This window comes from Hypanus sabinus, chromosome 21 (assembly GCF_030144855.1).
Source record: "Hypanus sabinus isolate sHypSab1 chromosome 21, sHypSab1.hap1, whole genome shotgun sequence".
Taxonomy (NCBI): Eukaryota; Metazoa; Chordata; class Chondrichthyes; order Myliobatiformes; family Dasyatidae; genus Hypanus; species Hypanus sabinus.
In genome coordinates this window covers 38,123,318-38,148,203 of record NC_082726.1, presented here as the reverse complement: position 1 = coordinate 38,148,203, position 24,886 = coordinate 38,123,318, and the positions used below count along the sequence as shown (strand labels likewise).

The 24,886-nt window shown below is 39.1% G+C and overlaps 2 protein-coding genes across 2 annotated transcripts in view; one reads left to right on the top strand and one right to left on the bottom strand.

Moving 5' to 3' along the window:
* Positions 1-24,886, top strand: part of LOC132378976 (progestin and adipoQ receptor family member 3-like) — a 157,587-nt gene that overhangs the window by 78,798 nt on the left and 53,903 nt on the right. The gene's annotated exons all lie outside the window — the stretch shown is intronic.
* Positions 1-24,886, bottom strand: part of LOC132378844 (AP2-associated protein kinase 1-like) — a 101,085-nt gene that overhangs the window by 36,524 nt on the left and 39,675 nt on the right. Inside the window, exons 4-11 of the mRNA XM_059946099.1 lie at positions 19,157-19,299; positions 18,952-19,073; positions 9,783-9,864; positions 9,529-9,661; positions 9,335-9,438; positions 4,246-4,325; positions 3,865-4,073; positions 1,321-1,502 (exon numbers count right to left, since the gene is read on the bottom strand). Coding sequence (XP_059802082.1) covers positions 1,321-1,502; positions 3,865-4,073; positions 4,246-4,325; positions 9,335-9,438; positions 9,529-9,661; positions 9,783-9,864; positions 18,952-19,073; positions 19,157-19,299 — 1,055 coding nt within the window. The remainder of the gene's footprint in view (positions 1-1,320; positions 1,503-3,864; positions 4,074-4,245; positions 4,326-9,334; positions 9,439-9,528; positions 9,662-9,782; positions 9,865-18,951; positions 19,074-19,156; positions 19,300-24,886) is intronic.

Genomic DNA, 24,886 nt, shown 5'->3' with positions numbered 1-24,886 from the left:
TTGCTGAGGTGGACTTGAAACTGATCTGAAGTAGCAGAACTGAGGTGAGGCAGAGTCAAGGCGGTGGGACCGGCATCAGTAAACTGGGATTAACATAATTTAGATGTGGTCAGAGAGGACAAGATGAGGATCTGGGATGGCTTTGCAAGTTGGGGGTCTGTTTGTATAAACACGGTCCAGTCTGTCTGTTCCCCTCTGTGGCCATGGTGACATGTTGGTGGAATTTTGGATAAAATGTTCTGCAGGTTAGGATGATTTGAATCTCCTGCAATTATGAAGAGACTGTTCAGATGCTTGCTTTTGCGGAGAGCTAATGATATCATAAATTTCTTCCAGTGGGTCCTTGGCATTCGCACTCTGTGACAGGGGGTTTGGGTGAAAAGTAGACAGCGATGATGGGCACAACAGTAAGCTCCCTGAACAGGTAACGTGGACAGCATTTAATTATAAGATGCTCAATTTTCCCAGAATATTGACGGCTAACAACAGATAAATTTGTGCACCAACCTTTGTTAATGTACACACAGATTCCACCTGTGTGTAAGATCATTACCAGATGCAGTTTTTAGCACAAGTATTAATCAAAACAAGTTTCAAATATACTTTAAAGATTTAATGCAGTAAAACTCAGTACGAAACATAGCATGACAGGACTTGAAAAGGAAGGAAATGCGAAGAAACAAGTTTCCGCAGAAACATGCTGAATTAAGCAAAGTATAAAATGCAATAAAGTTCCATTGAACAAACAAGATCAGAAGAACACTACTGAAGATGAAAAGTGAGAAAAAAATGAAACCACAGAAGTAAATTTTGCAAAGCTTAAAAAATGGAATCGCTCTCTGAGAGAAAAGGAAATCTTATTCTTTCCTGGAAAATTGATAAGTAGTTGTGATTTCAAAGCATATTTAAGGAATGCATGCTGATTATACATTTATTTATGTATATTTATTTATTTATCTGTGTGTAAGACATGCAGATTCTTCAACATATGGTTAGTCGATAAGGGAAACACTGCTGGAGGATAAATTTAATGGACAACACACAAAACACAGGAATTCAGCAGGTCAGGCAGTATCTCTGGAGGGAAATGGGCAATCAACATTTCTGGCTGAAACCCTTCATTTGGACTTGTGTATTAATTCAACAATTTTGATAAGCTTGATCAAAACCTGGCAACAAGAAATAGTGTGTTTATGGATTCTTTTGGAAAATACAGTATCATTCAGTCAAGAGAAATGAGTTCAAGGTGATGGATACTGACAGTGCTGCCACGTTTTTTTGCGATTGGATAGAAAGAAAAAAAATTGCAAGTGAGCATACCTGCGCCGTCTGAAGCATTTGCTGCTGCTGTAAATAGGCTTGTTGTTGGTGCAGCAAACACTGCTGTTGAAGTAACGGATGTGCCTGTGGTTTCAGTTGCAGATGCTGCGGATATGCTGGTGGGATTTGTGCTTGCTGACCATGTAACTGACCAATGTGCCCATTACTTGCAGCTGTGGTTCCTGTATAAACCAAAAGTTTCAAAAAACATTTTATATTCTGATGGTTGTTCCTGGAGATTTCATCATTCATCAGAAAAACCATGAATGGAACAATTGTACACAACTCCAAAGCCTGTTGAAATTCAGTGATTTTTTTTTTGTGTGGTAGTCAGGATCAATTTACAAACATCAAATGAAACACAACTTCATTGGATAACTCAAGTTTACACATTTTTTTTGGATTCAGCAGGTATTGGATTAATATTTAGGATCTCATTTTTATAGTTCCTCTGATTTATGCAGGTTATGATGGCAAGAGCTTCAAGCTAAAAAAAAAAATCAGACTGCTAGCAATCATCTTCCCTCCTCTCCAAAGATTTAATAATTAAATGTGTTAGCTGAAAATCCAGGGACCTTGAATAAATATTTTAATCATAATTTAATAAACCTTAATCTAATAAACTTCACCCAGTTTGAAATAGCTTTCAATTACGTTGCAAACTCAAATCAAGGTACTGCGGTCAATCTATTCAAAAGCCTTTGAAACACTATCAGTTTAAGGGTTTTGTCATTTACCAGTATTGGGAGAGAAAGGTCCATTATGGTTGATAAAGCAATTATTTGTACAGTTTATATTCATATAGTGCATTTTTAGCTCTCTTCGACAGAGCAGCAAACTCCATGTGTTGGAGAATTTAAATATAGTTTTAACGAAACATTGTAAATACTCCAGTCAAGTAACATCCAAAAGAGTTAGTGGCTTGGCAAAGTTAAGAAACAAGTATGCTTTCAATTACAAGAGAACTAGGGTCAAGAAAGCACGGGGAATGTGTGTGATAAGGTAAAGACCATGAAAGACTGAGCAAACTGTGATATTGTCCCTGTCTGTAAATTGCAAATAACCTCCCTAGAGGAAGGACAAGATAGAACTATCAATGATAGGGCAGCAAAGTAGCAAACTGAAAGTCTAATTTAAACTCCTCCAGGTTTTGCTATTACTTGTTGTACACCATTTAACTGTGCAACCTCACTCCCCAGCACCCCCAACAAACCAAAATTTCACATTTTTGTGCTCAACATGTTGAAGGAATGGCAGAATGACTATAATCCTAAAATATTTGAGAATTAAACATACTTAAAAATCAAAGCATGGAAACCATTACAGAAAAACATGCAAAATCCATTTACTGACCCTGCACTCCCAGGGACTGTAGGTTAAAGAACTAGCATTACACAACTGCAAGCCACATTTCCTGCATTGACTTCAAGTGACTATTCAAAAGAATTATCGGGTATTAACACACAAGGAATATAATCTGGAGAAAGGGTTAACTGCAAAAATTAAATAAAAGGGGCTACTGTAATTTCATTGGAGCTGTGCAAAAGTTTAGAATACAGCTTTGTTTCAATCCTTTTCCAGAAGTTCAGATCAGCAAGATAAATCACTGCATTGTACAGTATCAGCCAAATGGCTTTGCACATTGTTTTCCCAGAGACTATGGATTAAATTGTTTACTTAATTGCATTTGCAAAAAAAAAGTAGCAAACAACTTGTATTAGATTTACAGGTACATATTTAAGTTAATAAATTTTAGTCTTGATTTAAATAGCCTGCAATTACATTGCAATCATGGTAAAGTGGTCAATCACACCGTAAATACCAGTGAAATAATTTTAAATTATTTAAACATTCTTGGGTACAGCAAATTGTGGAAAAAGAAATGGAAGTGGACTCTACTTTCATCTTTGCTTAATATTGGATTCTGCAGATCATGCATGAGGATCTCGCTGAAGGAATAATTTCTTGGTGACCTCTAATGTTTACAGATTCTCATTCCATTGGCTTCTAAATAATGGTCACAATTTATTAAGCAGCATAAATCTAAACTTGCAAAATATCAGCCCCCCCAGTCATAAATGTACTTAAATTCAATTTATTCAGATTGTTCATGTGATATCCTTCAGCTTAATGTTCATTGTTCAAGCTCAAGTTCAGATTTACTGTCATTCAACCATAAACATGAATACAGCTAAGTAAACGCTGTTCCTCTGGCGCCAAATGCAAAACACAGCGCATACTGTATAGTCACACATAGCACATATAGTTATGATCCAGTACATACAGTCAAAATAATATCAGCACAAGTCCCTGAGTGGCATTAGAAGGATACCAAAACCTCTGATTTGAGGAAACATTTGTAGCTGCGGCTCAGACAAATTACTTATTTTAAAATTGCTGTTTCGATGCTACTAATTCAAAATATGTTAAGAAATAGATCAGTTTCTAACTGGTACATTTAAGGAAGGAAATAGAAACAGAGCAGTTAAAACCTGTTGGGGGAAAAAATATTACTTTTATTTGATTATCTGTGCAAATACACACCTGCTGGGTGTGAAACCATTTGTGTGGTTACTGGCTGTGAGACCAACTGTGAGGTTGTTGTCTGTGAAACTAACTGTGTGGTAGATCTTTTCCTTGGAGTCACAGCAGGTTGAAATGTCAGAACACTTGAAGCAGAAGTTGGCTGACCTGCTTTAGGCCTCTGGCGAGGTGCTATCGAAGTCTCTGTAGTTGGTATTGGATCTGTAAGTCTATAAAGGTTCATTTGAAAATAGACACAAGAAAAACAGAACTGCTTAAGTAACAATGTAACATTGCAACATACAACTTTGGACTACAATTTAAAAAGCAACAGGAAGTTAGTTTCCAAATTAATTTGGCTACACTAGTTCTGAAAGTAACATTTCTGGAATACCAATTTACCTTGCTCGTGTTTGAGACTTTTTAACAGCAACTTCACTAGCTTTTACTGGCACTGGCATTTTCACAGGAATCTGAACATTCTGGAAACAAAAGCACATGATAAATGTGTGTTTATGTTCACAATATGTAAAATGGATAAAATATCAGATCAAAACTAAACTTTACATTTTACTAGAATTTACAAAGAAAGGAGATTTTCCAAACTTCTAATACCCATCCCAAACTGTAAACACTTGGGACACTACAGAATTTATATGTTTAAGAAAATGTTATTGCGATACAGCATAGAATAGGTCCTTCGAGCTGCCCAGCCCAGCAATCCCCTGATATAATCCTAGCCTAATCACTAGACAATTTACAATAACCAAATAACCTTCAAGTCGGTCTCCTTCAGTCTTCTGTGTTTTATTTCGTGTTGCTGATTGGCAGGTGGGTGATATATTACTTTTTGTGCGAGAGAGGGGTTGGGGGCTTGGGGTTTGTAAGTTTTGTTTCTTTTTCATGCTGTCTTTTCTTTCCACAACTTCCATTGTTTTTCTGTATTTCATGACCATCTGGAGAAGTCAAATATCAGAGTTGTATTGTACATGCATACTTTCGACAATAAAATGAACCTTTGAACCAGTATGACTTTGGACTGTGGGTGGAAACTGGAGCACCCAGAGGAAAACAGACAACTCCTTACTGGCAGCATCCGATGTTGAACCTATGTGGCCTGCACTATAAAGCATTGTGCTAACCGCCATGTTACCGTGCCATTCCTATTACCATTCATAGTCATTACATACATAAGAAACAATAATTTTGGCATCCTTATCACTGCAAATTCTAATTTTGGGATTCCTTATGATACTTTTAATTGAACCAAAAGCTTATTTTCCAAATTCAGTAACCCGTTTATTATTATTATTTAATGTACAGAGATAGAGTTAAAAGGTTTTGTTTGCATGCCATCCAGATAGATCATTCCATACACGAGGGTAGTTCAAAAGGGAAGAAAGAACAGAAAGCAGTTACAGGCAAAGTGCAAAACAGTTAAACAAGTGCAAGATAACACACACAAAATGCCAAGGAACTTTCCTTGCTGGGAACTCAGTGAGCCCATGCTGAGCTCAATTTCATCAACTTTGCTTCTAACTTCCATCTTTTCTCTCTCTCTCTCTCTCTCTCCCTCCCCAGACTATCTACTGACATCTTTTACAATCCTACTGATTCTCGTTATTTTGACTATACCTCTTCCTACTCTGTCACTTGTAAGAATGCTATTCCCTTCTCTCTCTGCCACTTCTGCTCTCACAATAAGGCTTTCCATTCTAGAATGAGATGTCATTTGTTGTGTATTTAATATTTCAATAATGAGTAATCTTGTGTGTATATTCATAGTTACATATAGTTTAATTAAGCATTCTTGTTTAAATAATTAATTACAAATTATATGCAAAAATACATTAATTGCATGACATCACACTATGTGATAGGTCCGCACTTTGCTGAAAAGTAAAAGACAAAGTTAGACCTGTATTTCGGACCCCCTACATCTTCCTTTGAAATAGTTTAATGTTTTGAAATTATAAAACACAACACTGGCGACAAGCTAATTTTAAAAATGAACCCAACATGGCTATCGACCTGTTAGAATGCAGCGAGACATCCAAAATAAAACAAAACACAGTGAGGAAGTGGCAAGTGAAAGCACAGTCCAGCACATGCAGTGAGATTGTCAAGTTACAAAAATCACATGTTTATTTGGAAGGGAAGACACAATAGAGTGCTTTTTAAAAAAAGGCCATAAATGTAACAATTCAGGGTTCATAAAGAGTGAGTACCGGACTGGGTGATAATAATCTTTAAAAAAATCAGAAATGGCTAGCTACATTGTAAAGATTGATGAGTTTGATTACACAACAAGAAATTGGCTCATATATACTGAAGTATTGGAATAGTATTTTGAAAGAAATGAAATAGCCAGTGAGAAGAGAGTGCCAATTTTGTTAAGTGCATTAGGTTTAATGGTATAGTTTGCTTTGACGTTTGAATGCTTCAACCAAAACATCAGAAATTAGCTTTGCCACTATTGTCAAATTGATGCAGGAATATTTCGAGCCAAAGCCATTGTAGATTGCAGAATGCTTCAGTTTCATGAGTGGATTCAAAAAGATGGGGAGTCTATTTAAGCGTATGTAGCTCAACTAAAGATGTCTGAGCATTGACAGTATGGAAATGGGTTTAATGACACACAGAGACTGTTTAATTTATGGAATCTTAAAGGATTCAAAAATGGCATCTAACTGAAGTACAGCTTACATTCAAATGAGCAGTGGAAATTGCTGTTTCAATGGAAACAGCAGAGGACACAATTGAGTTCCAGTCATGAATGAAAGGGAGCATGAATAAAATTGCAGTGTCTAAACAGAAACCAGTCTGGCCAATCAAATTGTGTTACCATTGTGGCAGGACCTCATATACACCAAACAAATGCAGATTTACAGGTGAAACTTGCAGAAAATGCAACAAAGTAAGACACAAAGAGAATGTCGGGCAGATAGAAATAAACGGAACTGCTAAGGGAAGAGAGAAAGCTAAAATGTCAAGTTGTAGTTTCAAAAAGAGCTGTTGATGAAATGAGACTAACATATCATTGTGTAGCCTTGAAATTTATTGTGTGAAAATTAACTATAGACATGCAATATGGTTTATGCCAGAAGTGAATGGGAAAGTTCATTAAAATAGAATTGGACACTGATTCAACTGTTTCAGTCGTTCCACAAAATGAGTTTGGATGGCATTTCAAAGATGCCATACTGAAACCTACAGATATCCGACTAAGAATTTATACTAGAGAAAAGATATAGTACCTCCTGTGGGAATGACATCTGTAAACAACAAACAAGCCATAATTGAGCTTGTGTGTGATAAGATCAGAAAGACCAGCATTGTGGGGCATGATTGGCTGAGATAACTCCAACTCTGATTGGAGATCCACTCTCCAACTGCATGCTACATTCTCTGCAATTAAGCTAACTGAAAGCAAATTAAGAAAGGTACTAGATGATATCATAAGCGTCTCCATGCTGAACACCATGAACCATTGCCCAGAGAACAGGTGTTGGTGCCAGCCTCTGGTTGGAAAGCATATTGGACCAAAGGAGGACCATGCTGCTCAGAGGAATCATGAAAGTGACAAACAGCACTGATCCAACTACAGCAGTTTTTATAGGAAACATATCTGAGAAAGCTTCTGATATGTTCATTAGGCAGTTACTTGCAAAATGTGGTTTGGTTTTAAGCTGTAAGAGATTTCAACAAGCCTCAGGAAAGTTGCAGGCATTCAGCTTTTCTGAGTATAAAGAACCAGAACCTATTCTGTGTGCATTAAGGTTACTGCATGACCTTTAAATGGGAGACAAAAAGCTGCTTGTAGAAGTAAATGCAAAGACCAAAGCCCAGCTGGATAAATGGAAGGCTGTAAAGAAAGGAGTCAATGGAGATACAAAAACAGAGGAATTGTCAGATGATGTTGTGGATGCAGAAACCAAGAGGAGAGATCTAATCGTGAAGAGAGCAATAGAAGGATTAATAAGAGAATACTCCAGTGAATTAAATGTACCTTCCCAACATCAAGATGCACAAACTAAAAGAAAAGATAAGAGGGAAGAGACTGAGAGAAAGAATGTTAACAAGAATGGGAAAGGTGTGAAAGAGAGCAGGAACATGAGAAAGAAAAAGAAAGGGATCAAAGTAGAGCCAAAGAGAGAACAGATGAGGAAAGGCACCCGGAGCTTTCAGAACCATTTACTGCAGTCTCAGAGTGAATTCCTACAACCACCATGGAGGTGGCCCCAGGACCTGAGATTGTTTCACAGCCACAAGTCTCAGTTATCCCTCAAGAATAAGAAAGCCTCCACAGTGTTTAAATCTTTAAGCCTAAATGGGACAATTTAAAATTTACTATGATGTGGATGGCTGTACATAGCAGTTTATATAGTTGAGATGCATTTGCTATTGATTGGAGTTTATAGCTCTAAGCAGAGAGGACACCCAAGAGTCAATCGAGGTCACCTATTGTATCCGGTGCAACCGCTTCCACAGTAATGAAACCTGATCTCGACTGGGGGCAGCTTCATTGCACTATTTCTCCATCTGCCTCAAAAGGCAGGATCATCCAGTTTAACTTCCCGTTCCCATTCTAACATGTCTGTTCCATTCCACATTCTAGTTACCTTTTCACCTCTTCTCCTCACCTGCCCATCACCTCCCTCTGGTTGCCCTTCCTTTTCCCCTTCTTCCACAGTATACTGTCCACTCCTATTAGATTCCTCCTTCTTCAGACCTTCTTCCACTATCACCTTTCAGTTTCTACTTCAGCCCCTCACCCCCACCACCAACCCACCTTCCCCCACCCATCAGCTGCCAGCTCATACTCATTTCCCTTTCTCCAACTTCTTATTCTAGCTTGTTCCCTTCAATTTCAGACTTGAAGAAAGGTTTTGGCCCAAAGTATTGACTGTTTATTCCCTTCCATGGATGCTTGCCTGAGTTGCAGAGTTCCTCCAGTATTTTGTGTGTCTTCGAGATTTTAGCACCTGCGGAATCTCTTGTGTTTAAGACAAGTCCAACGATCAAGATAAAATTAACTACAATTTCACAATTTATCATACATTAAAGTCCATTCAAGGGTCTTAAAAAGAAGGATAGAAGTGGTGTTTGAGTCTGGTGGTACATAAGCCATTCCAATCGTCAAATTCAATGACATCAACAAAAATTGCTAGTTAATATATGGGATATAAAAGTGACTTCAATCTTATCATGTACCAGTGCTCTAATGGGAATCTACTTAGCACAGTAATGGATCTGCCAAAATGGTATGGTTATTTCAGCTTCACAAGAATACCAGGTGCGTGTAACTAAATCTCAAGAATCCAAATACTAATTTGAACACTATTTGCACTAACCTTAAAAGTTTTACATCTGTAAAACTTTTACATCTGCATTTACCACTTTGCATCACTTGCTCAAGATAGTCAAAAATGGGCTCCATTTGGAATTGTTTTGAAGCTGGTAATGAAACTCAACAACAAAACATACTTACATTGACATTCTTAACAGGACACACTTTCTTTGCCAGCTTAAATGCAAAGAAAGAAACCTGATAAATATCAGGTCTTTTGTCAGGGTCAGCCTCAAGCATGTATCCTATAAAAACAAGGTTTAACATTTATGTAAATGAAGAAAACACAAATAACTAATCTAAAAGCTTCAAATTCACAATATTTGTCTACTTACGTATTAAACTGTGTAGTTCATCAGAGTACCTAGAATTATCTGGAATTGTAAAACTTCCATCACAGATGGCTACTTGGCTTTCTCCAAATGGTAAAGTGAAGAAGCAAAGTTTGTAAAGTAAACATCCAAGTGCCTAAAGATATTATAGGAAAGTAAAATAAATCTCAAATAATCAAGCTAAAGATCAAAGAGCATTAAGGAAAACATATAGTCCTCTTGTCTGTATGCTTAGAAACAGATCAACTCTCACGTACCCATACGTCAGCTTTAGTTGTAATAGACTTTCCACTGTAAAGGTTAACCATTTCTGGTGCTCTGTATGACAGTGTTGTGTATCTGAAAATTAAGAGCAAGAGATTCGTTATGCAACTTGAAGATGGCCTATGAAAATGACTCATTTTATTATTTTTGTATGGTTTTGTAGTATTTCAGCTTGTACATACATTTCAAATTTAATTAAAACTGCACTTAAATAATACCTTTAATGTCTCAGGACACTCCATAGTAATTAAGCCAAGTTTCAGACCAAGGCATTCACGTGTCTTCCAATCAAAGAATATTTCTGAAGCAGATTTTTTAACAGCCAAGGGAAGCAGAGATGTTCAGAGACTCAATATTTGCATAGTGCCATAAAAATTAGTGTTAGACAAGATGCCAGAAACCTTGGAAGACTATGTCAATGAAGAACTGTAAGATCTTGTGCTTGTAGGATTGAGGCAGCAGCGTACAATGAAGTCAAGTTAGTTATCAGAGTCAGAATGATCAAAACAAACAGATTTTTTGGCCTGAGTCCACCTATAAAGCTTCATTTATAATAATCCTATAAAATCTTGCAGTTACCTAGGAAAGTGCCATACGATGGAAAGTGGATGTAGGAGTGGACTAGCAGAGGAGTCACTAAAGGAATGACCCCTTTGAAATTCTCGAAGGGGCAGGGGGGAAATTGGTGTCTGGTACAGAAGATGTTAGAGTTACCATCAATTGTGAAGGATGACATGTTTAATGCAGCTTCTGGCTTGTAGTGCGAACACCAAGAGCACTCTGTGCACTGTCCAGAAGGGGACAGGAGTGGAGGTGGGAGTAATGCAGGAATTGTGGTCACAGGCTCGCCCACAGTAGTCAGGGGTGAGCCATACTAATGAACAAGATTGGGTTAAGGAGCTTAAGGTAAAGGCACCCTTAGGAGACAGTCATCATAGTATAAAAGAATTCACACTGTAGTTTGAGAGGGAGAAGCTGAAGTCAGATGTATCAGTATTATAGTGGAATAAAGGGAATAAAGGTATGAGAGAGGAGCTGACCAAAGTTGATTAGAAGGGGACACTAGCAGGGAAGATGGCAGAACAGCAAAGGCTGGTGCTTATAAGGGAAATTTGGAAGGTGCAGGAAAGATACAATCCAAAGATGAAGAAGTATTCTAAAGGAAGGATGATGCAACCATGGCTGACAAGGGAACTCAAGGCCAGCATAAAAGCAAATGAGAGGACATAACAAAAAAATGATAGGAAGATCAAGGATAAGGAAGCTTTTAAAAACCAAGAGAAGGCAACTAAAAATCCATACAGGGAGAAAAGATGAAATACGAAGAAGATACCAAAAGTTTTTTTCTGATATATGAAGAGTAAAAGAGGGGTAATAATGGATATCAGACTGCTGGAAAATGACACTGGAGAGGTAGTAATGGGGGACAAAGAAATGGCAGGCGAACTTAATAAGTACTTTGCATCAATCTTCACTGTGGAAGACACCAGCAGTATGACAGAAATTCAAATGTCAGGGGGCAGATGGACTACACCCCAGAATTCTGAAAGAGGTAGCTGAAGAGATCGTGGAGACATAAGTAATGATCTTTCAAGAATCACTGGATTCTGGCATGCTGCCAGAGGACTGGAAAATTGCGAATGTCACTCCACTCTTCAAGAAGGGAGGGAGGAAGAAAGGAAATTATTGGCCAATTAGCCTGAACTCAGGGGAAGAAGTTAGAGTCCATTATTAAGAATTTGATTTTGAGAAGGGATGGGGCTCATTTGCTTGTTATTATCATTTCAGTTAGCTGATAGATTTCCTCCATGATCTAAGTGTAAATTTTATTTTGATATATTTCTTTCCTGTTGGCGGCTTGATGTTTATTTTTAGAAGCTTTCTCTATGATGCATGGCTCAGGAGATATACCCCCAATGGGTTTCTTTTTTTTCCCCTCACTTTTCTTGCTTAGTAGGGTTCTTTTTTATTCACAAAAATTTTCAATCTTTAAGATAATTTCTTTTTTTGAGGCATTGTAAGTGTTGTTACTTCGATGTACCTGTTATTTTTGAATAATAATAATAATTTTAAAAGAGATTTGAAAAGAAGGAATGAAGTTTTAGAATACTGGGGGGCATATGATAACATAGGCCAAAGCCAGCATGGTTTTCTCAAGGATAAATCTTGCTTAACACATTTGTTTCAATTCTCTAAGGAAATAACAAGCAGGGTAGGCAAAGGAGAGTCAGCAGATGTTGTTTATTTGGATTTCCAGCAGGCCATTGTCAAGGTGCTGCTTAACAAGAGCCCAGAGTATTACAGGAAAGACACTAGCATGGATAAAAGACCAGCTGACTGTAAGGAAGCAAAGTGTCAGAATATAGGAGGCCTATTCTCGTTGGCTGCTGGTGACAAGTGGTGTTCCACAGGGCTCAGTATTCGGACCGTTGCTTTTCACATTATTTATCAATAATTTTGATAACAGAATTGAAGGTTTTGTGGCCAAAGAGAGGCAATGGGGCAGGGAATGTTGAGGAAGCAGAGTCTACAGAAGGACTTGGACAGATTGGAAGAATGGGCAAGGAAGTGACAGATGGAATCTTGTGTAGGGAATTTTCTGTCATGTACTTTGGTAGAAGAAATAAAGGTGTAGACTATTTTCTAAATAAAGAGAAAATTCAAAAATCAGAAGTGCAAAGGGACTTGAAACTCCTCATGCAAGATTCCCTCAAGGTCAACTCGCAGGTTGTGTCAGTGGTAAGGCAAATGCGATGTCAGCATTCATTTCAAGAGAACTAGAATATGCAGTGCCTATTAAAATGTACTCACCCCCCCCAGAAAGTTTTCATGTTTTATTGTTTTACAACATTGAATCTCAGTAGATTTAACTTGCCTTTTTTGACACCAATCAACAGAAAAGACTCTTCCGTGTTAAAATGAAAATAAATTTCTAAAAATTGGTCTAAATTTATTACAATTATTAAACACAAAATAATTGATTTCAGAATTATTCACCTCCTTCAAGTCAGGTAACAGTTACAGCCTTGAATCTGTGTGGATTAGGTCTCTATCAGTTTTGCCCATCTGGAAACTGCAATCTTTCCCCATTCTTCTTTACAAAACTGCTCAATCTCTGTCACATTGCATGGGAATCGTGAGTGAACAGCCCTTTTCAAGTCCGGCCACAAATTCTCAATTGGATTGAGGTCTGGACTCTGACCTGGTCACTCCAGAACACTAGCTTTGTTGTTTTAAGCGGTTCCTGAGTAGCTATGGCTTTATGCTTGCGGTCACCGTCTTGCTGGAATACAAATCTTCTCCCAAGTCACAGTTCTCTTGCAGACTACATCAGGTTTTTCTCCAGGATCTCCCTGTATTTTGCTGCATTCACTTTACCCTCTACCTTCACAAGCCTTCCAGGGCCTGCTGTAGTGGAGCATCTCCTCAGCATGATGCACCCACCACCACACCTCACAGTAGGGATGGTGTGTTTTTGATGATGTGCAGCGTTGGGCTTACACCAAACATAGCATTTAGTCTGATGGCCAAAAAGCTCAATTTTGGTTTCATCACACCATAGAACCTTCTTCCAGCTGACTTCAGTGTCTCCCACAAACTCTAGCCAAGATTTCATGTGAGTTTTTTCCCCCCAACAGCGTCTTTCTCTTTGCCACTCTCCCATAAAACTGCAAATGGTGAAGCACCCGGGCAACAGTTGTTGTTTGCAGTCTCTCCCATCTCAGCCACTGAAGCTTGGAACTCCTCCAGGGTTGTCATAGGTCTCTTGGTGTCCTCCCTCACTAGTCCCCTTCTTGCACAGTTACCCAGTTTTTGAGGATGGCCTGCTCTATGCAGATTAATAGTAGTGCCGTTTTCGTTCCAGTTCTTGATGATTGACTTAACTGTACTCCAAGGAATATTCAGTGACTTTGAAATTTTCTTGCATCCGTCTCCTGACTTGTGCTTTTCAATAACTTTTTTATTGTGATTTCTAAAACTAATTGGCTGCACCAGTGACGATTTGGTGTGTCATATTAAAGCGGGTGAATGTTTATGCAAATATTTTGTAATAATTAAATTATTTTGTAAATAATTTTGTAGAGACCTGTTTTCACTTTGACACTAAAGTGTCTTTTTCCATTGATCAGTGTCCAAAAAAAAGCCAAACTGCTGACTCCTATTCAATATTGTACAACAATAAAACCTTTGGGGGGGGGGGGGGGAGGGTGAATATTTTTTTTTAGAGACACTGCAAAATCAAGGATGTGATTCTGAAACTTTATAAGGCATTGATCAAACCACACTGGGAGTATTATGAGCAATTTTGGGTCTCTTATCTAAGAAGAGATAGCCAGTATTAAAGAGGCTCCAGAGGAGATTCACGAGAATGATTCCAAGAATAAGGTGGTTAGTGAATGAGGAGCAGTTGGTGGCTCTGGGTGTGTACTTGCTAATGTTTAGAAGAAGAGGCAACACAGTAGTGCAGTAGTTAGCATGATGCTATTACAGCTCAGCAAGGAGTTCAGAGTCAATCCCACAATCCTCTAAAGAGTCTCTGTACATCCTCCCAGTGGAATGTGTGGGTTTCCCACGGGTGCCTCGACTTTCCTCCCACAGTTCAAAGATATATTGGGTAGGTAATTGGTCATTGTAAATTGTTCCATGATGAGGTTAGGGTTAAATCGGGTTTGTTGGGTGGCATGACTCGAAGGGCCAGATGGGCCTACTCCACACTGTATCTCTAAATAAAAATAAACAGAATAAATAAATGAAGGTAGAATCTCATTGAAGCTTTTCAAATATTGAAAGGCCACGATAGAGTGGATGTGGAGAGGAAATTTTCTATAGTGAGTGAGTCTAGGACCAGAGGGCACAGCCTCAGAATAGAGACACATCCATTTGGAACATAGATAATGAGGAATTTCATGAGCCAGAGGGCAGAGGAAGCCAAGTCATTGGGTACATTTAAAGCAAAGGTTCATAGGTTCATGATTAATCAGGGCATCAACTGTTACAGAAAAAAGGCTGGAGAATGGGGTTGAGAGGGATGATACATCAGCCATGATGGAATAGCAGAACAGACTCCATGGGCCAAATAGCCAAACTTTACTTTAACTTTATGGTCTTTTGATCCTTTTTATTCTTTTTTCAACCTCTAGCATTCATCTACACACCAAGGACAAGTTAAAATAGCCAACTAATCAACCAATCCTTTTATGTTTGGAAAGTGGGCGGAAACCAGACTAACTGAAGGAAGCCCATGCAGTCACAACGAAAATGTGTAAACTCCACACAGACAGCACCTGAGGTGGAGCTGTAAGGCAGCTGATCAACCTGCTGTACTACTGTACTGCCCAGTTTCTCTGGAGACAAACTGCTGACTGACAATCTTTTATAAGCCTACCAATTCCCAGTTATCTCTACTGTACCTCTTCCCACCCTATCTCCTGTAAAGATGCTATTCCCTTTTCTCAGTTCTTTTGATTCCGCATCTGTTTCCAAGATGTGGCTTTCCTTTCTAGGACATCAGACTTGGCCTCCTTCTTCAAAGAACGGAATTTCACTTCTTTCACCAATGATGCTGCCCTCACCCAATGCCTATTTCTGAACATCCACACTCACCTTATCTTACCACTTTAACTGTGATAAGAGTTTCTCTCCAACCTACCAGCCACCTCATGAGCCTCAGCATCCAGCACATCATTCTCTGCAACTTCTGCCATCTCCAGAGATTTTTCAAATAAACATATCTATACCTCACCCACCTTCTGTTTTCTGCAGAATCTCCTGTCCATTCGACACTCCCCACTAATCTCCCTCATGGCACTTATCCCCGCAACCAACCAAAATGCTACACCGCCCATTCACCTCCTCTATTCAGGGCCCAAAGCAGTCCTTCCAGATGAAAAAGCATTTTACCTGTGAATCTGCTGGGGTCGTCTATTGTGTCCAGTGCTCCCAATGTGGCCTCCTCTACATAACCTGGGGGACCACTTCATCCAGCACCTCTGTTCCATCCACCAAAAGCAGAACTTCCCAGTGACCAAAGACTTTATATGTGATTATCATTCAGATATGTGTCTGTGATCTCCTCTTGTGCCATGAGGAGCAACACCTAATATTCCGTCTAGGTAGCCTTCAACCTGATGGCATGAATACAGATTTCTCCTTTTGGTAAAAGAAACTCCCTCTCCCTACCCTCTTCTTCTAGTCCCCACTCTAGCCTCTTACCTCTTCACACCTGCCTATCACCTTCCCCTGGGTCTTCTCCTCCTCCTCTTTCTTCCATGGTCCACACTCCTCTCCTATGAGATTCCTTCCTTTACAGCCCTTTACCTTTCCTACCCACCTGGCTTCCCCTCCCCCCACCTTTTTACTCTAGCATCTTCCCCCTTCCTTTCCAGTCCTGAAGAAGGGTCTTAGCCCAAAATGTCAACTGTTTATTCATTTCCAAAGAGGCTACCTGATCTGAATACCCCCAGTGTTTTGTGTGTATTGATTGCCTAGCTGTTGCAAGCCATGGACAAGGGCTTCCAACGCAAACAAGGAAAGCAGAAACAAAGTGGCAATATTATAAAAGTAGAAGTAGATCCTGGAGAGGAGTGTGCACTTGGAATAAGTTAAAGTTATGATTTAAACAGAACAGGGAGTTTACAAGTGGATTGTATCACCCCTACTAGCTTTGGCAAGAGATGGAAACAGTGGCTGGGAATCAGTTTTTAAAACAAAATCCAAAGATAACTAGCATTGGATTTTTCCCTATTTAGAGAAATGTTCCACTTCTCCAATACAGGACATCAGACTCCATCTAGTATTTGACATTTCAACCCTGGGAAAGAGACTATCTATGCCTCTCATAACTTTATACAATTCTATCAAGTCACCTCTCATTCTCAAGCAGTTCAGAGAAAACGTCCAAGCCTGACCAACCTCCCCTTATAGCTAATACTCTCTAAGCAAGGTAATATTACTATTGTATGTCTTCTGCACCATCTCTAAAGCCTCCACATATACCCTTTAATGGAGAACCTAGTGTACACAATACTCTAAATGTCATCCAAGCAGTTCTATATAGCAGCAACATGACTTCCCCACTTTTATAGTCAATGATCCAAGTGATGAAGGCAAGTATGCGATACACCTTCCTTACTGCCCTATCTACATTTGCTGCTTCTTTCAGGGACTTACACCCCAATATCCCTCTGTACATTCATGCCTCCAAAGGTCCTGCAAACAGAACATCCAATTGTTCAAAGAGACAGACCCAATAAAGTCATCAGCTAACATGAGAGCCAAGAGAAAAAGTTAAATGGTTAACAGTTTTGTGGCTAAATTTGCATATGATAAAAGATAGGAGGAGAAGCGGATAGTGTTGAGGAAACAAGGAGCCTGCAGAAAGACTTAGACAGTTTAGGGGAATGGGCAAAGAAGTGGCAAATGAAATACAATGTTGGAAAGTGTATGGTCATGCACTTTGGTAGAAGAAATAAATGAGCAGAATATTATTTTGATGGGGGGAGAACTTAAAATACAGAGATGCAAAGGGACTTGGGAGTCCCTGTGCAGGACCCTAAAGGTTAACCTTCAGGTGAGCTGGTGGTGAAGGTGGCGAAAGCAATGTTGGCATTCATTTCTATAGATATAGAACAGCAGGTATGTGATGTTGAGGCTCTATAAGGCACTCGTGAGACCACACTTGGAGTATGGTGTGCAGTTTTGGGCTTCTTATTTTAGAAAGAATAAACTGACATTGAGAGGATTCAGAGAAGATTCACGAGAATGATTCCAGGAATGAAAGGGTTACCATATTGGGCTGTATTCCATGGAGTTCAGGAGAATGAGGGAGATCTCATTGAAACATTCCAAATGTTAAAAGGCCTGAACATATCAGATATGGCAAAGTTATTTCCCATGTTTAGGGAGTCTAGGACAAGAGAGCACAACTTCAGGACTGAAGAACATTCATTTAGAACAGAGATGCAGAGAAATTACTTCAGTCATTTGTGGAATTTGTTGCCACGAGAGGCTGTGGAGCCAAGTCATTGGGTGTATTTAAGGCAGAGATAGATAGGTTCTTGATCAGCCAGAGCATCAAAGGATATGGGGAGAAGGGAGGGGAGTAGGGATGACTGGAAGAACGGGATCAGCCCATGATTAAATCATGGAGCAGATTTGATTGTCAAATGGCCTACTTCTGCTCCTATATCTTATGGTCTTATAGAGAACACATCCAAACACGATGATGATTTTGAAACAAGCATGAGAGGTGTCAGGAGAGAAACCAGAGAAAAAGTCTGGAGGAATCCATGAGAAACTTGAGGTTGGTCCTGTTGCTCTAAGCAAAGAAATGGCAGCTGATGTGAAGATCTAGCTCAACAACAAATTTGCCCATGACTTCTTGGTACTTGTTGGAGTCAGGTGTAGAGGAACAAGTTTAAGTCTTGCATTTCCACTGCGTCTTTTCCTTCTTTGTTTAAAAAAATCCAGAATTGTTCCACAGCCAATTATAGTAAGTTTAAAAAGTCAATGGTATAATGTACATAATCCAGCATCCAATTTGTGCATAGCAAGTTCCCACAAATAGCAGTGCAATAACGGTCTGGTTGACAGTGGATGGTTTGAAAGGCAGTTCATGGTGAAGATAAGCAGTCCAGTTTGCCTGGGATCTTGAGGTAGTGAATAGTTTTAGCAGACAGATTGGGTAATGGTTAATGCAAATCAGCAATATCTGGTGTTAAATGACTAAACAAGCTGTCCACCACATTCTAGTGTATCCCTTGAGCTTTGCAAGCTAAAATAAATTATACTCATCACATAAATTTTCTTCAAAGCAAATGGCAGAACATCCGCATTTTAATTGAAAAAGGGAACAACTAATTTGAAAAAGTACATATTAAACTTATTTTAAAAATGATACTTAGCCACCAAAGTTCTTTGGTTTAAAATTAACAGATTTCTGAAATATTTACTGATGTGTAGAAGAAATAAAAAATAAAACTAATAAAAAAATTTGCACAGAGATTGTTTAGAAAAAGCTGAAAACTAGCATGCAGTTTAGAAGCCACAACTAGATCAGCAGCCACCACCATAGTTTCTTGCAAATTCTAATGCCATTTCAACTCTAAAGCTTTTTCACGCCAACAGGTAGGATTTTAATTAAAACTTACTATTAAAACTTACTTTTTTATTTCCTCCTCAACTACATCAACCCTTTCAATCTGAGGACATATAAATTTGTTTGTAGCACTTCCAAAATCACAGAGGACATAGTTTCCACTATTGTGAAGTAAAAGGTTTTCAACCTAGCACAGAACAGAAAGTGGACTGAATACACAATTCATTCATGTGCAAGAAGTTTTGGCTTGATGCTTTGAGTAATTCTCACCTTAAGATCTCTATGAATGATTGCAGGTTTGCTTTGATGTAGCCTGGCCACCGCTTCACAAGTGTCACAGAATATTTGCAGCACTTCAGCTTCACTGAAGCCAGAATGCAACCGTTGGTTCATCAAATTAACAACCTGACCACCTAAAGAACATACAAATCTGATGTTTTAAAACACTTTTGATTATCCATTGAAATTCAACCATGAAAGAACAGTTCTCTACAGTCCAAGGTCTTTGCATCTCAGCTTCAGACTATATTGCCATTGCAAACTTTTAAAGTTTGTTTTAGGAGAGCTAAAATGTAATGTGAGACTCATTTTGTGCAAAATAAAAGAACAGAAAAGGAATTTCAGCACTACACCAGCAAAATTATAAGATGTTAAATATAGATGAAACTGATGGGCAGAAAATGATCAATTATTAATTATTCACTGGTTTCTTTAAAATATCCTGCACCAATCAAAATAATCTCTATAAATGTATATGCTCCCAGATAAACAAATTATTCTAGCCTTGTTTAGACAGCAGTAAATTCCTTCACGTAAATGTTATCCATTCCAGAGTCCTAGACATTGCATTGACAACATTTGTTAAACACCAAATAAATTATGAAGAAACTATGCAGTTTTGGAGACATTATTAAATTAGAAGCAAATATTGTAACATCTCTGAGGAAAGGAGATAAATATTGAAACAAAGCAGGAACAAATATGCATTAGATTAACAAAGGTGTAAACAGCTGATAAGGGTCAGAAAAGTGAACCTCTTTCATTGTTAACTGATTTCCTTTTCACAAAATAGCGAAACAATGCCATACTTCAGCCCTAAGATGCTTACGTACGTATATAACCTAAAAAGCTAGCTAAACAAAACTACCTGCAAATTTATGGTCAAACTTTTGTAAAGAGGGTTTCTTCTTTTTCGTTAACTAGCAGGAATGCTAATTTACTGATAACGAGAATGGTATTCCTTTGTAAACCAAATGGGGATTAATGTTCTTTCTTCTGAGTCTGTAAGCTTTTGTTGACGGCTTTTGGGCAGATCGGCGCGAGGGGGTCGAGAGAGAGGACTCAATGCTCTAAGCTGGGCGAGGATCGGACCCCAAAGGGGGGTCCGAGGCCGGGAGATTCTTCGAGGAGGGGGGGGGGGATGAAGCTAGATGTGCCTGGTTGACCACTCGGAGGGTCCTGAGCTGTTTGGAGAGTCCGAGGAGTTCGGAGGGGATCGAATGGTGGCCAGAAGACTTCAGAAATTGAGCTCCAACGGTTGTGCACGAAGTGGTTTGGACTTTGATAAGTTTGGCGCCTTTTCTTTAATTTTCCCTTCATATATACTGTATCGTTATTAATCACTTAGTTATTTATAGTAACCTTTATAAATTGTACTCATTTAATCGCATATGGTGTACTGTCTGTTTTTGGGCGAGGCGGGGATATCACACAGCATCCACACCAGCTGATTACCCAGTTTGGCGGGGCCGAAGGCTGCTCCCCCTAGACAAGAACGAGCTGAGCGAGCCTGAGGCGACCCAGGGAGTTACACTTTCATGGGAATGTACTATTCCTCACATTGGCATTTTGATAGCTTTTGAAATATATCACAACTGTTTCCAGCTTTCAATTCCAGGTTTATATGTTCTGGCTGATACACCTGAATTTGAGTGACTTCAGATCATTATCCAGATCCCTGATTTACTAGTTCAATAATTACTTTACCACACAGACTAATAAGGAATGGGTTTAAATATAGAAAGTACCAATATTAATAAACAATGACTGGAGTATGATGATAACAATGATAAGAGCTAGTGAACATGATCCATAGATCACAACTGGTTTCTAGTTTAAGGTTACTTGGAAACTACTTGAAATAAATGTCACATTCACAGATAATATTAAGTCCCACCACAGCTGAGAAATAGTCATTTCAAAAAGATTTGATGTGTCTGTTCAATTGATATATTAATGACAGATACAATTTAATAAAGATGAATAATAAACATAATGCACTAAATAAACAATGGATGATAAATGAGTAAGAAATGATGAGACACAGTAGACTACAATCCAGACTATGTATTCTACAAATTGTTACATCATTGAATTAACAGCCAAATACTGTCCATTCATTGGAAACAAATTGAACTGCAGCATCCTTGTAAACAAATCTAATAATTTAGTTGAATTTTGGTCATTGTTACAAAAGAAACTTTTAAGGCATAACAATGATATAAATATGCCACACAGTTTATCTTTCTGGTATAGAACAGTACAGCACAGGAATAGACTCTATGGCCCACAATGTTGCGCTGAACTATTACTCCAATAATACCTAATTAAACTAATCTCTTCTGCCTTCACATGGTTCATATCCCTTCATTCCCTGCACATTCATGCACCTATCTAAGAACCTGTTAAATACTTGTATTTATCCCTACCACCAACCCGGCAGCACATTCCAGACACCTACCAATCTGTGCAAAACAAAAACTTACCCCACATATTTCCTTTGAAATTAGACCCTTTCTCCTTAAATGCATCACTTGTAACAAGCTGGAGGAACTCAGCAGGTCAGAGAAATTCCGTGGAAACGAGCAGGCAATGTCTCAGGCTGAAACCCTTCATCAGGACTGAAGAGGAAGGGGGCAGGGGCCCTATAAAGGTAGGGGTAGGGTGGGAAGGCAGCAGGTAGGAGCCAGGTGAAAAACCAATAAAAGGAATGGTCAAGGGGTGGGAGAGGGGAAAGGCAGGAAAGGTGAAGAAGGAATGCAAGTGGAAAGCACTATGGGTAGCAGAAGAAGGCAGAATCATGAGAGAGGTGATAGGCAGCTGGAGGAGGAGGCAGAGTGAAACTGGGATGGGAGAAGGGAGGGGGAGGGAATTACCGGAAGTTGGAGAATTCAATGTTTGTGCCAGAAACGCTGACTGCTCGTTTCCACGGATGCTGTCCAACCTGCTGAGTTCCTCCAGCTTGTTGTACGTGTTGCTTTGACCACAGCATCTGCAGTGTATTTTGTGTTTACGACTCCTTAAATGCATGCCCTCTAGTATTAAGCTTTCAACCTTGGAGGAAGATACTACCTCTGTACTCTGTCAATGCCTCTTATAATTTTAAACTATCAGGCTTCCACACACCCTCTGCTACTCCAGAGAAAACAACCCAAGTTTGTCCCACCTCTCTTTACATACGTGCCCTCTAATCCAAGCAGCATTCTAGTAAACCTCATCTGCCCCCTCTCCAATACCTTCACATCTTTCCTAAAATGGGGAGACTAGAATTGAACTTAGTACTCCAGATGTGAACTGATCAGAGTTTTAAAAAGCTGTAACATAACTTCCTGATTCTTGAACTCAATCCGTTCACTGTTAAAGGTAAGCTTTCTTTCTTTTTAAATCTTTTTATTAATTTTAAGCAAACATAAATGAAACATGAATACAAGGTGTCTGAGAGTACATAATAGTTTAAACAGACATTCAGATATATAATAATAAAAATATATAACCTCCCAAACTCAGAACATTAATGTAAGCTTTCTTAACCATGCCATCAAACTGTGCAGCTATTTTCAGAAAGGTATTGAGTAGGGCCCCAAGACCCCCTCGTTCATCAACACTGTTAAAGAATCTTGACATTAAGTTACTTCCTTTTACATTTGATCTCTCAAAGTACAGTACCTCATATTGGCTGGATTAAACTCCATCTGACATTTCTCCACCCATACCTGCAATTGATCTATATCCTATTGCCCCCTTGAACAATCCTCTATATGATCCACAACACCACCATTCTTTGTATCATCTGCAAACTTACTAACCCAGCAGTTTATCAATTGGTAGTTTGGAGAAGCAGAGATATCTGGGGGTACATATCCACAGATCCCTTAAAGTTATCTCACAGGTTGATAGAGTAATTAAGAAAGCTTATGGGGTGATAGCTTTCACAAGTCAAGGGACAGAGTTTAAGAGTCGCAAGGTAATGATGCAGCTCTATAGAACTCTGGTTAGGTCACACTTGGGAGTACTGTGTCCAGTTATGGTCACCTCACTATAGGAAGGACGTGGAAGCATTGGAAAAGGTACAGAGGAGATCTACCAGGATGCTGCTTGGTTTAGAGAGTATGCATTATGATCAGAGATTAAGGAAGCTAGAGCTTTACTCTTTGGAGAGAAGGATGAGAGGAGACATGATAGAGTTATACAAGATATTAAGAGGAATAGATAGAGTGGACAGCCAGCGCCTCTTCCCCGGGGCACCACTGCTCAGTACAAGAGGACATGATTTTAAGGTAAGGGGTGGGAAGTTCAAGGGGGATATTAGAGGAAGGTTTTTTACTCAGAGAGTGGTTGGTGCGTGGAATGCGCTGCCTGAGTCAGTGGTGGAGGCAGATACATTAGTGAAATTTAAGAGACTACTAGACAGGTATATGGAGGAAATTAAGGTGGGGGGGGGGGGGGTTCTATGGGAGGCAGGGTTTAAGGGTCAGCACAACATTGTGGGCCGAAGGGCCTGTACTATTCTATGTTCTAATTTACATTTTCATTCAAGTTACTTAAGATATCTATATATCACAAAAAGCAGAGATCCCAGTACAGATCACTGTGGAACACCACTAGTCACAAACTTTCAGCAATAAGTCTTATCAATCACTAATTGGCAGGCCAGTTCTGAATCCAAGTGGCCAAGTCACTACATCTTAATCTTCTGAATGAGCTTTCTATGTATGCTGACTATTAATGTCCATGAGCAGGTTAGCATATCAAATACAAATATAATACATATATATCATACAATCTACAGTTTAAAGAGAAATAACAGATGGCAAAATTATACCAACATTTTTCCACAACATGCAGAACGAATGTGAAAATATGTCAACTATTTTAATTAGTACATTATGAATTCTGAAATCTGAGAAATAAAAATAAAATTACCACTGGATACTTTACCTATGCTTTGATATAGTACCATAAACACAAGAGAGAGTCCAGAACTGGACAATATCTAGCAAGGTTAGTTGCAGAATGTAAGAAAGTTCCTGGTAAGTTTTTTATTTTTTTTCCCTCCGTTAGTACATAGCTGGCATACTGAGATGGGATTCGGAGTAGTGGTACGTTCCTTGTGTGAAATGTGGATAATTTGGGAGACTGCTAGTCTTGCACCTGCACAAAATGAATCAAGCTGCAGCCCTTTAGAGACCACGTTAAGGAACCAGAGCTGCAGCTGGATGACCTTCGGCTCAAAAGGAAAACTGAAGTGGTGAAATATAGGAGCTACAGGGAGGTATTCACCCTTAAGTTGCAGAAGGCAGGTACCTTGGTGACTGTCAGAAGGAATAGGCGGCTAATACAGAGTAACCCTGTGGCCATTCCCCTCGATAATAAGTGTCCCACTTTGGATGCTGTTTTGGGGGGGGGGGGGGGGGAGAATAATGACCTACCATGGAAGCCACAGCAACCAGATCTCTGGCACTGAGTCCGTCTGTCTTTGTTGCTTAGAAGAGGAGGAGGAGGAGAGAAGTGCAGTAGTGACAGAATATTCCATAATTAGAGGAACAGAAGGCAGATCCTGTGGACATGAAAGGGATAGCTGGATGGTATTTCGTCTCCCAACTGCCAGGGTCACAGATGTTTCGGATCAAATCCATAGCATTCTAAAGGGGGAGGGTAAACAATTGTAAGTCGCGGTATGTATAGGGAAGAGATCCTGCAGAGACAATATAGGGAATTAGG